This window comes from Odocoileus virginianus, chromosome 18, assembly GCF_023699985.2.
Source record: "Odocoileus virginianus isolate 20LAN1187 ecotype Illinois chromosome 18, Ovbor_1.2, whole genome shotgun sequence".
Taxonomy (NCBI): Eukaryota; Metazoa; Chordata; class Mammalia; order Artiodactyla; family Cervidae; genus Odocoileus; species Odocoileus virginianus.
The window spans coordinates 21,018,149-21,032,414 of NC_069691.1; the positions used below are offsets into that span (position 1 = coordinate 21,018,149).

Below are 14,266 nucleotides of genomic sequence, written 5' to 3' on the forward strand. Positions count from 1 at the left end.
TTGTATGATTCTGTAAGTTCTCTGATATATAACACAGAATTGTTGCTGTTTAAGCTGCTAAGTCATGTCCGATTGTTAAAAACCCATGGACTGTAGCCTGCCAGGCTCCTCTGTCCATGGGATTTCCCAGGCAAGACTACTGGAGTGGGTTGCCACTTCCTTCTCTAGGGGATCTTCCCAACTCGGGGATTGAACCCTGGTCTCCTAGGGAAGCCCATAACACAGAATACATGTTTTAAAAAGCATCTGGTTACTTGCTTAAAGTATAATTCTCATCCACTCCCTTAGCATGGTATCTATAAATTAATTGGCATGAACTAATTTGCTTTGAATCATCACTGGTATAGTAAAAGGGAGTAAGATTAGTATAGCTGATAATTAATTTCCTTATGTTTTCCTAGTGAATAATTAATTTGCACTAAAATAAATTATATTTTGAGTTTTACCAGGCCCCATTTTTGTCACTAGTATCACCTTCAAATAAAGTAGCCTCAGTTAAATTTTAACATAATATATTTTATTTTGTGGGTGATATGGTCAGTTTTACATGTCTGTTTGGCTAGCCTTTCCCTCACCAGTTATGCAATAAAACACTAATCTAGGTATTTTTTTAGATGTGATTAACATTTACAATCAATTTTTAATCCAATCAGCTGAAAAGGCCTTAAAAGCAGAACTGAGGTTTCCCTAAGAAAGAAAAAATGTCATCCGTGGGCTGCTCATTCAATCCTAGAAGCAGAAACTCTGGTACCATCTTGACTCTACTCTTCAACTCTGGCATCCAATACATCACCACTTCCTGTCAACTCATTTTTCTCTTAACTGCCACTATCCTTGTCCAGGTGTCTATAATCTTGTAAGACTGCATACCATCCTAACTGGTGCAATTGCTTTAGACTCCTCCATTAATTTATTGCACCCTACTCCCCACACTTGAATTCACCAGCTATACAATCAGCCCACCACCTGTCAAAATCCAGCTTTAACATCTCTGCCTGCCTCAAGGGAAAGGAGCCTATCTTACCATTTTTGTATTCACAAGCACTTATCAAAATATCAGACACACAATACGTGTTGGGTAAGTAGGAGTCAATCCTCCAGAACATAAGAAGCATAGATTATTCTTAGTTGGGCAAAGTTGTGGGGGTTTATTATAATTAAAGCCAGGTGAAACAGTCACTAGGTAGCTTACATTTCTTTTGGCTCAGAGGGTCTTTTTTTTTTAATAACAGCTTTATTGAGGTATAATTTATATACAAGGAACTGCACATATATAATATATACAACTTGATGGGTTTGGACATATGCAAACACCCATGATATCATAACTGCAACCAAGGTAACAGACATATAACATACCTCCCAGAATGTTTGCTTGTGTTCCTTTGTATGTGCATATGGCGGTGGTGGCGGGGAGGCGGTTCTCTCTTTTTTATCATCAAGAAGTCTTAATTTTGGAAAGTCAGTGAAATCTATGGGGTTTCTCCTTAGAAAAATACATTTTACATAATTTCCGAGATTTCATGGACTTTCTAGAACCCACTCATCCATGTATTCCCCTACGGTCCATGGACCCCAGGTTAACCTCTGAATAGAACCAAGTATCGTAGATTCAAGTTTGATTTTAATTCCCTCTGGTTTAGGTCTCAACTTCCTTTCCTTCTTTTGGATCATTTTTGCACCACCATCCAAGCATCCATATGACCTACAGAAACTAGCTATTAGTCATCACTGAAAGAGGTCTTCATCTACAAGAATATTCAGTTCTTACAAAGAAAAATAGTTTCAGGGACACTATTGTTCTGTTGTTGTTCACAATAGACCACCCTGAATTGCAGGTATGTGTAACAACATTTTCTACCAAGATGGTTACCCTTTCACCTTTGAGGCCCTATGTTTGCCTTTCAAGATAGCTATGAAGATGGGGAAATGGAAAAACCGGGGGACTGTAACTTAAGCAAAGTCAAGGAGCAATTCATAGTACTGCGTAAAAGCAGCCCATACCTTCTGACATCCAATCCAGAAACTACTCTTGAGACCCAGCCACCTTCCCAGTATCCACATGAAAAGTTTTCACATTAGGCTTACCCAAGCCCCTGTGTAAAGTCACCTGAAAATAAATCTTTAGAGCTCAAGATACAAACAAATAGAAAAATACTACTCATGGATAGCAAAGAAGATTCAACTGCATCTGAAAAGAAAAGGCAGGAGAGAACTAGCAGAGGAAGCTGTAATTGCACAAGGGACCAGGTCTTCAGAAGTGGAGACAACAAAACCGAGGAGGACCATGATGAGCTGTGTCATGATATTGTAGGACATTGTGTTTAGGCAGCAGAAAGTCTGAAATAAATGCTTTTATTATGAATTCATGTTGATTAAGGATCCTCAGGATCTAATAAGAGAAAGGAAAGGAGAAGTTTGGAAGGGTTCTGTCAATCAATCAAAAAAAGCAATTATCTAGGAACCATCTCTATAAGGTGGCTGTGCTAGGCATTGTACAGCCTGACTTGCTCACTAAGGCACCTGCCATAAGGCCCTCATAGTTGGCCAGAGCTCTGCCACACACTCCTAATTTTTTGGTTCTAATTAAGAATTTTCAAGGGGAATAGAACAAAAACTACTGTGCCACACATGACAAAGAATTGTGATAAAATCAAGAACAATGTAGAACTCTATAGATCTGCCTATTTCTTTCAAATAAGAGAGACTAAAACTTCACTCCTTAAGAGTGCCTATCAGTCACAAAGGAACTCCCAGATACCATGTTCCAGAAGCACTCTCTGTGTGACTTTATTCACAGCATTTCTGCTACTGCACAGAGCACGTGTCTCCTTGTATCTCTCACTGGAATGTAATCTTCAGGAGGGCAAGTTTAGCTCTCACCTGTTTTTAAATCCCAGAGCTGATGCAGGGTCTCACTTGCTACTTATGCTGACTGCTAGTGCATGTCCGTGCATGCCCAGTTGCTTTAGTCATGTCCAGCTCTTTGCAACCCTGTGGACCGAAATGCTGCCTCTCTGAGTCATTTTTTCAGGTGGGAGATACAAGTAATGCTTTTCACTGTCTAGCATCCAGTTCCTCTAATGCCGACTGAGGAAAGGCTGCCAAAAAGTTTAACTACAACAAAGTAAGATGATTCTGACATCTACTGCTATGTTCTCAGCAGTAGAATCTTTTAAAAGAAGCTCAAACAGAAAGGTACAATATTTCAACTTAAGCAGAGCTTTAAAATTTTTTGCAGGCAATACAGTTTTTTCATTTCTAAAGTGGTCATTTGAATGTGTTTCTGACCATCTCATCTCAACAGTTCCCCCTCTTTTACCTCCATGTCAACTTCCTCACTGCTTCCTTGCCTACATTTATGTTATTTTTTGTTCATCTTTATTATTATTGCTGGATTTCATCAAGATAGTTTGGCTCTATGAGGACAAAGAATATATCTGTCTTATGCACACTTGCATTCATGGGTCTAATCCAATGCCTGACACACAGTAGGTGCTTAATAAATATTTGTTGAATGGAATAAATTACTTGAGGATGTATTTCTCAACTAATTTACAGAAGAGTAGTTTGATAAGATGTTCTAGAGGAAAAGGAAGATTGTTTTGTTGGCCAAGTAATACTGAATTAAATCAATCGAATTAATGTTAGTTTCCCTCTGGAATATTGCTGGATCTAAGGCTCTGAGAACTCTTACAAGAGGGAAATCATTGAATATTATTTCCCAAGTTTATATGATAACAAAAAATCTTTCTAAAAGAATTACCAGATAAAATTCTGTAGATTGTGTTCTAGAGAACACACTTTGGGAAACACTGCTTTAAGGGATAAAAAAAAGACACTGGGCTAGGCTCAGAGATGCGAGTATTTATTTTTCTGTATTCACAAGGCTGAAGACAGTTTCTCTGATCTCTCCAGAAAGGAACAGAATATTTTTCTAACTATCTATTTACTCTCATGGACAACCATCTCTACCCTTCCACCTTCCACCACCAAATGGGAATTCTCAATTCCTTTTCATTGGCTCCAGTCACCATGTAGCATTAAAATGTTCTCAAAAGCACAGCTGGTTTCATATTGGATCTGCTTCACAAAGAAGCCTCCAGGCAACTGGTTTCAACTCCAAATCAGTATTATCAACTGGGGTTACCTTGACTTTCTTTTTCATTTACATTTAATTATTAGTTAGCATCACTATTCTGAACTGAAATTGTTTATTTTACAAAAGCATACCTAGTGCCTTTCTTGAAATCTGTTACCCTCAACCGAGACATCAGGACATTCAGGCAGGTAGTATGTCTCACCATCATTTTGAGGTGTAATGTAAGTAATCTGTCAGCAACAACTGTTAAGTAGAAAAGTTAATAAGTGACACTCACACACACACACACACACACACACACACACACACACACGGTAGTGCCATTTTAATGTCATCGCTGTAATAACATCAGTTTTACTCAAATTCCAATATGATTTCCTAAATGTGAGTGGAAGCAGAGAAGCCACCAGTTCATCTTGAAATGTTATGTCTATAATATGTGTCCATGACTGACATTCCACTGAGAGTTAGAGAGATTCTTAATTTATTCCTGAGCAGGAAAAAAATGGAAGGAAGGAGGAAGGAAGGAAGGAGGGGGAAGGATGAAGGAAAAAAGACTGTCAAAATCTGGGAGGACCTCTGACTGTGTACTTCATCTGTATATTCCATATGCCATGTAGATGATGATAGAAAAAGTAAGTCCCACTAACTCTTTTATACATGCTTTCATTTAGGGGAAAGTGTATTTTTTCCACATAGCTTTTTGAAGATTTCAACAAGTGCACAAAACAAAGTGAGCCTATGTTGTATTTAATGAAATTGTTTATAGTTTTGAGTATATATGGGGTGCTGGTGGCTCTGAACAGATTCCAGAGTATCACCAGTTCTACATGAAGAGAGTTGCATTAAATAAGCAATTCTATTTTAGCCAGAAAGCTATATAGAGCTGCTCTCTAAGTAGAAAATACATATACATGTTGCATTCACATACACTTCAAAGGCTACACTTGCTTGGTTTCAAACAGCCCATGCTGAGGTCACAAAAGTGAAAGTTAACTACAGTGGGTCAAAGGTGAATGTTTAACAAACATTTAATAAATCACACCCAAAGTTTGGAATCTTTGTGGAACTGTGAAATGGACAAAGGATTCACGTCATCTCTAACTTTTGGCCCAGTATTCTTTCCATTCACTTTTTAAAAGTCCGTTTGGATAGCAGGCCAGAATTGAAGGAAACCTCCCTGCTCATGGCACTTGCAAGGTATAGCTGAAAATTTCTAACAAAGCTCACAGCCTTGAGGAAAATTTCAAGTGGCTTATTGCTTTAGTTTTTTCTTATTTCCCCACTCATTATCAGACAAAATTGAAGGACAGATTCTGCCTTCTGCTCTGTAGACTGAATTCTATTCTCACTGGAGATCATAGCTGGTGACTTGAGTATTTTGCTACTCATTTATCTGTGTAGCTCTCTATTTAATGGACTCAAGATCTGCAAAGCACATTCTATGGAAGAAGTCTGTACATCAGCTGATGGGATGTGTGGGTGTGCACACATCAGACAAAGAGAAAAGTTACTCTGCATGCAATGAGCCAAATTATCCCAATTCTTTTGCAGAAGAGGTTTTTTTTTTTTTTTTCTTTTTCCTTTGTTTTCACAGCTTGAATAATATTTAGCTGAGTTTTCAGGTTTTTGGTTTTCAGTAGGATCCAACAGGTGTGGGAAAGGGCCCCATGCCCATAACCAGGGCATCACTTACAAGATCTCTACTCCTCCTAATAAACATTTGTCTTACGGGTGAGGGTGGCTTGTCACTGGCCATGATTTCAGAGAAAGGCTTCATAAAGCCAGCCATGTTAAGACCAAAATAATGTCATTTAGTGTCCAGGGGGAGGTTGAAAAGAGGATTAGAGGCAGGCAGGCAGGCAGGGTATATTAAAGGAGTCCATGACTAACAGGGTGTGACAGAAAAGAGTTTTATTCTTTTCAACAAAACAATTCCCTAGGGCTGGGACCATTACTCCACTGTGCCTTTATCACCTTGGAATTTTTATGGTTATTTTTGATGAATTCACATTTTTGTAAAGGCTTTTTGAAATAATGCCAATTTTCAATTTTTAATTAAAGTCGTAAATAATCTTAATTCTGCTTTAAAAGGGTTATTGTTTCTTACTTTTTTAAATCATTGCTGCCAGGAAATATTCCAAATACCAAGCCCTGATGTGAGTTAGTAATTAGAATCTCTCTGAGGTCTAGTAACATTCTACCATGTAAATACTACACACCAATACAACGGCGCAAGGTTTGAAAATGTGGATTGACTGATTTCAGGTTTATTAGCACTGCTTTTCCTGGGAGTGACATTACCTCTTTTTATTGGATAGCGCAACTTTCATCATTTTAATTTCCATGAATTAGTCCATCAAAGATCCACATAGGATTTTTAAAATCTTCAGATTAAAAGGCCAGGTTAAAATTTGGAAAGTAAACACGGTAAACTTGTCACTAAGGACTAAGCAAATAAAGTCAGCCAAATTCAATTCAGTCACTTGCAGGAAAGAGTGAACAACAAAAGCTGAATCATTGGAGTGACAATACCTCATTTTACATAAGACAAAATTAAGAGAATATTGTAATATTTGACATTAGATTGTAATTCTGCCCCTTGAAAGAATATCCTTTTATCCAGATTGTCTATTAAAGGTTCTTAAAAACTGTTTATAAATTTATACTCTTAAGATCTGATTATCTTCTTTAAATTAGTGCTTCAAACATCTTTCGCAGAATCATAACTACTCTTCCCTTACAAAGAAGCTGAAATACTCTGTGTCTGAGCAATATAAGCTATTAATAATTTCCAAAAATATCACATTATGTTTTCATACCTACTGTCAACCTAGGTTACTCTCTTGGGTTGAATATCATATTACTGCTTATCTGTCGGCGTGTGAGACTTACATTCTGTCAAGTCCACAGTTGTTATTCTCTATGAAGGTGCTCTTCAATCTCATAACAAATTTGCTAATACAGCAAAGCCTCATACATTTGGGACAACTTGGAAGTAGAGAATAGTCAGATTTAGGGGGAAGAAATTCAGCAAGAGGATTTTTTAAGAAACACAACTTATTATTTCAAGTTTACAAGATACACATGGATAATGTCCTCCTAAACAATTAACAGTATGTCATTGTGACAACGGAGTGTTATTTTAAGAATATTAAACATCCTTCTTACAACTTTATTTTTATTATTAATTCAGTTAATTCCTTTGCTGTTTTAAAATACAGGAATATATTCCAATCCATGTTGAATGATCATCTATTATGATATGTTGATAATGATCATCTATTATCAGTTGACTGGGATTCCAATTAAAGAGATTTAACTATACTTATGTGGGCTTTTCTACTGGTTCAGACAGTAAAGAATCTGCCTGCAATGCAGAAGACAATGGTTAGATCCCTGGGACTGGAAGATCCCCTGGAGAAGGGAATGGCTACGTACTCCAGTATCTTGCCTGGAGAATTCCATGGACAGAGAGCCTGGTGGGTTACAGTCCATGGGGTCACAAAGAGTCAGACATGACTGAGTGACTAACACTTTCATTTTCAACTATATTTATAGAGGAAAAATGAATAATTTTAACAACTGACTTATAAGAGTGGGCTTGTATGCCATTAAGAATATCTATTTTAAAAAAGAACTTTTATCAAATTTTTCTAACTGGACATTTTTTTAACTCATAGTGGAGAGGTCAAATTATTTCCATATATGAGCCCTCAACTGGCATTGTGCTAACACATCCTAAGGAAGAAAAAGCTCAAGTAACAAAAAGGTTATGGAGCATATCCCAAAATAAAAGCACTAAATCCCTATAAATCATAAAAGAATGAAATATTCTGGCTAGCTAGAAGCCACAGTGACCTGAAAACCATGCCATAGGGTTTAATAAAACCATAGGAGATCACAGGCATCACTGACTCAATGGACATGAGTCTGAGCAAACTCCAGGAGACAGTGAAGGACAGGGAAGCCCGGTTGAGCTTCATGGGATCACAGAGAGTAAGACATGACTTAGCAACTGAACAACAACAGTGTTCAGTCACTTGAAATAAGTTTAGTCTTAAACTTCCCTTAAATTTGTTATGAAGGGCTCTTAAATGAATGAGGTACCCATCTAAACACAAGTGAAAAACCAAGGTCAGGTCAACATATTTTCTGCCATAATCGGAACATACTTTTTGGTCCAAAAATTTACAAAGTCTGGTATTAGAAAATGCCTTGAAAAGTAGTAAGCTCTTTGTTTCCCAAGATGTTAAGAACAGTATTGTCAACCACTTGCTGGGGATCTTATGAAGTCAGGAGGACAAATCAGGTGGGTTGGCAGGTTGATCTTTAGCATTTCTTCCAAATCTGAGAGATACTACAGTTTCTAAGAACTCTGAGAGATGCACTAAGCCCTCAATGATGTCAAAAGTGATTTTAGGTTCAATTTCTTCCTCAGACTTTCATATATAGTACCTATTAAGAAACGTGTTTTTTCTAAGCTTAAAGGGAACAATGCTCTATACATACTCATCCTACCATCTTCGCCAGAGCTAATAAATTTTAGCCAATTGATATTTTATGTTTTTTATTGCTATTTATTAAGCACTTATCACCAGAAAGAATATTTGTTGTGTTGTTTTCCCAATTCAATTTTATTTAACTATTTGAACTTAATTTTGTTACTTTCCAGTTTTGGTGACTTTCACTAATTTCATCAACTTCTATTATACAAATCCTCTCCAGAAATTCATATCTGATTACATCAGTTATGAAAATCACAGCCTTGCTACTACTTCATTAAAGACTTCTCTACTCAGAGTCAAAAATATGTTACACTTTGAGAAGCATTAGGATTACCAATGTCCCACAGAAGCTCCCAGTACTGCAAGAGGAATTTAAATGTGCTTTTCCTGGCTGGATAAATTTTCATTTAAAATTACCTTTTTCCTTGCTTGCTGATCTTTGGAAGAATGTGCCTTCACATGCTTTCTTAAGGAACTTGGATCTGTGTAGCGTTTGGTGCATCCCGGAATTTGACAAGCATAAGGTTTCTAAATAAGAAAGAAAGAAAGAGCTGTGGTTAAATCATAAAGGTAACTGAGAAAGATTTACTCAAAGACTATTGACTTCAGAGCATGAACTGTTGCCAACCGATTGATGTGAATTGCTATGTGATACTCATGCATTTTAATTAGAAAGCCCAGTAAGTTTGCATCAAGGCAAAGAGAAGAATAAACTTTCAAGAAACAAAGAGATGGCTTATCTTTGAAGGTTTTTAAGAGACTGCTACAGAATGCCCTCTTGCCACGAAACCTCCTGTGGCATTTTTCAACATGAAAATTATTAGTATCTCCAGTCATACTTACAATTATGTTCCCCTGAAAACAATCTCTGGTACTGTCAGAAATTAGGAAACACATATTCTTTAAGAGTTCAGGTATAAAGAAGCTGTAGAAAAGTCCAGAAAAGACTGGTAATGTTTCAGAAGAAACCTGATTCAGAAAGAGAGAGGGAGAGAATTAAAAGGGAAAATTAGTGGAAAGTAAGTAGAAGACAGCAGGTTTCAAACAACAGACACATGAAAAATCAGCCAAAGAAACATTAATATTATTAGTTGCAGGGGAGTCCTGCTGTTAAGCCTGCATTAGGTGAATAAGTTCTTGGCTGAGCACGATGAGAAAGAAAACAAGTTCTGGCCACTCCAATCCTCCCATGCGCCTGAGAGATGTAAGGCGTGGAGCCCAAGACAGAATCTAGAATCTTTTTTATTTTTATGACCCTGGTGATTGGTACATGATAATTAGGAATGACTGGATGAGAGCATTACACATTGATTCAAATTTTAGCAACTATTCCTACTGTAACAACTAAATTCAAACCCAAGGTTTGAGAATGTGACTTTTACACTGTAGAATAAATAAAAACTTTCTTATCATAAGAACTGAAAAAAAAAAAAACCTACAAGATTAACTGCATTTATAAGATGTATTAACTGTCACTCATCTACTTAGTACCTCATCTGGTGAGATATTAAATTTGTGCCTGCATGAGGTGAAATGTGAGGAAGAGAACTGAAACTGTCTCTACAATAGAAATCTCACTTTAGAAACATGCTATTCTATCGACCAACCCCACTCCCCCCAAAATTCAGGTTGTTTTCCTTAGTATTTATATTTTGTTCCTGTTTTCATGCACTTGCTTGTCATTTTGCAGGTCAACATTTGTGTGAATTACATTACTTGCTTTCTAAAAACCATATATGTGTTTCACTTTTTTATTGCTATTGTTGCTAATTTTTATTCCAAGAACAAGATGAAGTCATGAATGTATCATTTAGTTTGACAGTCCTAATTTGAGTTCCAAGTTTGATTATCTGGTGTGTTTGTTCATTGACTGACTGACTGATTGAATGAATGAATCACCCAGCAGCTCTTTCGCTTCCATAATGTGCTAGATGTTGTATCACATGTCAGGGATCTAACAATGAACAATGGATGAACCAGCCTCTCATAAGTCACAGTTTCTGCAAAAGGATGAGCCAATTACAGGCTGAAGTCATCTGCCAAGGAAGTTTCCATTGGGTAAACAAAGGTTTTCTTTAACCTGGGAATCTTTTCTGGGTTCACACAGCTTTTTTCCCTAGTCTTCCCTTTCCTGCCTGGGGGGAAATAAGCCAGCATCTTTACTGGCAGTCATAACATGACCACATAAGTTCATATTTTGCATTAGAGATGCTGTAAATAAAAATTGGGGGGAATATTAACGCATTATATAAATTGATGCCATTATTATTACAATAGTCACCATTACTTGGGTTGGAAAGATAAGAAATGGTTAATGTCATTTTGGATTTGATTTTGAGATACTCTTGAAAAAGGCTTGAATACTGACCATTCCTCCCCATCTAGCTTTCACTCTCTCCCCTGGGATCAGTGTGCCAAAACAGCAATGCCAGGGACTGGTCTAAGTGGTACAAGTGTACTGGTCATTTTAACTCACATTACCTAAACTTTAAATGGCATGTTACACTTCATCAAACTATATTCTTCATTATTTTCCATTTATACTATAAAATCATTCCCCCTGTTTAGACATTAAGATGTTAATAGAGGAATGATTTAATAACACTTTCCAGGGTTAGAATTATGGACTCAGTCATCTTTATGGGCAAATCATTTTCCTAGAAGTAAAGAATCCATTTAATTGAGGTAAGATACTTTATCTAAAATTCTGATAGTATTGTTAACATAAGGAGTTATTAGCATAAGGAGTATTTAATGAAAGGGAATGTGGATCTAAATTTTAATAGTAAATTCTTTAAGCAACAAAAGGTAGTTTGGATTTCAGAGAAAAAAATCATGGTTTTAAAAGATTTAATGGAGAAATACTTAAAAAACAGTTAAGTTTTAAAAGCTACTGCATTGAACTGAATCATGAAATTATTATCTTAGGTAGTTTTTCTCAAAAGTTTTCCAAAGGGATTTTTTAAATTCAAAATGACTTTAGAAAATGCTCTTGGTTTGATTAGCTAAAATTAGCTCCAAGCAAAGAAGGGTATTGTAGAACCATAACACTTAGCCTCACAATAGTTCTTTCAAACTCCAGATAACTAGCTCGAGTAGAAGCAATTTCTCAAGACAATCTTGTCTCATGAATGTTCATTCTTCCATGATAAAGTTTAATGACAAATTGTAAAATTTATAAGATTCTACCAAGACCATTTTAGACATACAAAATAGGGTATTTAACCATAATTCATTCTCTTTCCTATTTCTACTTTTAAAAAATACTGCTATTCACCAAATTTATTCATTTAATATTCCATTCTGTTGGTCCTAAATTCATTGAATTCAATTCAGCTAGATCAGAAAGGGTCCATCTTACAGCCACATTACTCTAATTATATTTCAGATGTTTACTAGGCTAACCATCACATTATGTATATTAGGATATAATTCTGTTTAGAAAGGTTATGTGACATATAGCTAAAATGACTGCTATCAATATGACTAATAGCGACTAATATAAAATTTAATAAATATGTCAGCTATAACATCAGAAGAATCTTAAATATGTATGAGAAGGTGTGTAGAAATAACAGTATCTTTTCAAAATTCAAATTCTGAAGTAGTTTAATAATAGACATCAGAATGTTAACACTGAAAAAATACTGTCATGAATACATTACTTACAAGAATGTGGGATAAAAGATCTGTGATGTGTATAAGACATTTACCCTGATGGTTTTGTTAAGTGAACTAAAATTACATATAGTCCACCTAGCCTCATGTAAAAAAAATGGCACCAAAACCTGAGAAATGCAAAGGAGTACGATCAACATAATTGAGAAAACAAAAGACCGAGTCATGGAAAGGGCATTAGCAAGTGAACACAGTGTTTCAGCACTAAGAGAATTAAGGCATAATAATGAAAATAAATTGTTCTCATAGGTTGTATGTCAGTGGATATGTGGCTGTTAACACGTAGGAAGAGTGATGAAACAGGACCCTTGGGAAAGATTTGCAGATTCTTTTTAGATCACTTGAAGGTGAAAATACCAGGTGGTTTCTAAAGCAAAAGGCCAGATTCACTTTCAAAAAGCATGCCAGTCTCAACGTTTTTATGTCAAGAAAAAAAGAATCAAAATAAGAAAAAAAAGTGCTTCCTGTTTCTAGCAATAGAGTATCTTACCTATCTTAGTATATCTCGATATCTAAATATTTATTTTAAGGTCCAATCTCTAGCAGTCATTCTCTGTACCAAAATCTGCTATATAACAGCCCCCAAAGTGCCTCTGCTTTATATACGAACCATTTTGTCCCAGGCAGCTGTAATATTTAGGATAACTTCTTACTATAGAAAAAGGAAAAGAAAGAACCAACAGGGCCCCTTCTGGCTCTTTACCAGGCTTCACTGCTGCCCTTGGCATTGTCCCTGTAACCTGCAGGTCATAAAGCAAACACCTTCACCACCCCACTATCAAATGGGCACTTCCTCCACCGGGCCTGAGGCTGGAAGTTGGAAAGCTCCTGCCACTCTTACAGTGTCCAGATGCGTCCTCTGGTGCTTGGCGCGGTCACTGGAGTTACTGAACGCCTTCTGACAGCCCGGATGCTGGCACAAATACGGCTTCTCGCCTGTGTGGCTCCGCAAATGAATCTTGAGGTTTTCAAGCCTCGAAAAGGCCTTCTTGCAACCTTCAAACTGCAAAAAGAAAATAATTTTGGGTTGCTGAGAAGGACCTTGAATGTTTGGGGTTGTGGGGGACAGGAAAAATAAATGTCCTTAGTTTGTTCTTAGCCTATAGCAAAAAAATAAAATAAGATGAAATCTAAATAGTAACAGTATTACTTCTAAAAATATCCATATGTTTGTGTGAACTGCATTTTTCTCCTGAATATACTTGCGACTTTCCATACCAGATTTGTGTCCCAAACTGATTTTTGTGATTACTTATGTCAGAGAAAATTTGCTGTGAGCCATCTGGCTTGGTTAATAAAAATACAGTAAAGCATGTCTTAAAGATTTGTTAAAAAATTAACACACTTTTCCATTTCCAAATTGGTCTAAATTGAAGGAATCGGGAAGGAAGAAACTTCTTGCAACTAATAAACTAACAACAGCAAAAGAATCAGAGCGATGTTTGAGGGAAAAAAGTAAACTGAAGACCCAAGAGTTAGAGATGAAAAGGACATGTGTCTGCTGACTCATTATGATAATAAGCTTTCTTAATTCTACCTTAAGTAGTTTTCAACTTCCAAGAGTGACCTTTTTAATATATAGGGTGATGCCAAGCCTAATGAGATAAAGTTTTTAACATGCTTTTAAAAAGGAACAAGAAGACAATCCATCTAGTACTAAATCATATTCCAAATAAAGTTATAGTTTTATTTATGTCTATTTTTAAAGAAACTTTTTTTATCTGATTCTTGAAGAGAAGAATTATAAATGGAAAGTTGAAGATCTTAAGAACTGTTTCATTGGTTTGTCAGTAATACTTACTGATGGTAACATTTACTTATTGTCTTCTGTGTGCAAAATATCAGCTACTATTAGAGGGTCAAAGTGATTTCAATCCTTGAAGGGACAGTATAACAGAAAACATGTTAGAGAATGCCTACATATGAAGCATAAATGTGAGATGGGTGTTTATCCTTTAATTCTCTCTTTGGTGCTAAG

At 36.2% G+C, this 14,266-nt stretch overlaps 1 protein-coding gene across 6 annotated transcripts in view; it reads right to left on the minus strand.

The window, feature by feature from the left end:
• The window catches only part of GLIS3 (GLIS family zinc finger 3), a 540,750-nt gene that overhangs the window by 101,837 nt on the left and 424,647 nt on the right, over window positions 1–14,266 (minus strand). For 5 of the 6 annotated variants that reach the window (XM_070480424.1, XM_070480426.1, XM_070480423.1 and 2 more), the window contains 3 exons: window positions 13,130–13,291; window positions 9,454–9,579; window positions 9,028–9,138 (listed from right to left, as the gene is read on the minus strand). In XM_070480424.1, the coding sequence (XP_070336525.1) occupies window positions 9,028–9,138; window positions 9,454–9,579; window positions 13,130–13,291 (399 nt within the window). The remainder of the gene's footprint in view (window positions 1–9,027; window positions 9,139–9,453; window positions 9,580–13,129; window positions 13,292–14,266) is intronic. The other variant, XM_070480425.1, reaches the window with a different exon arrangement.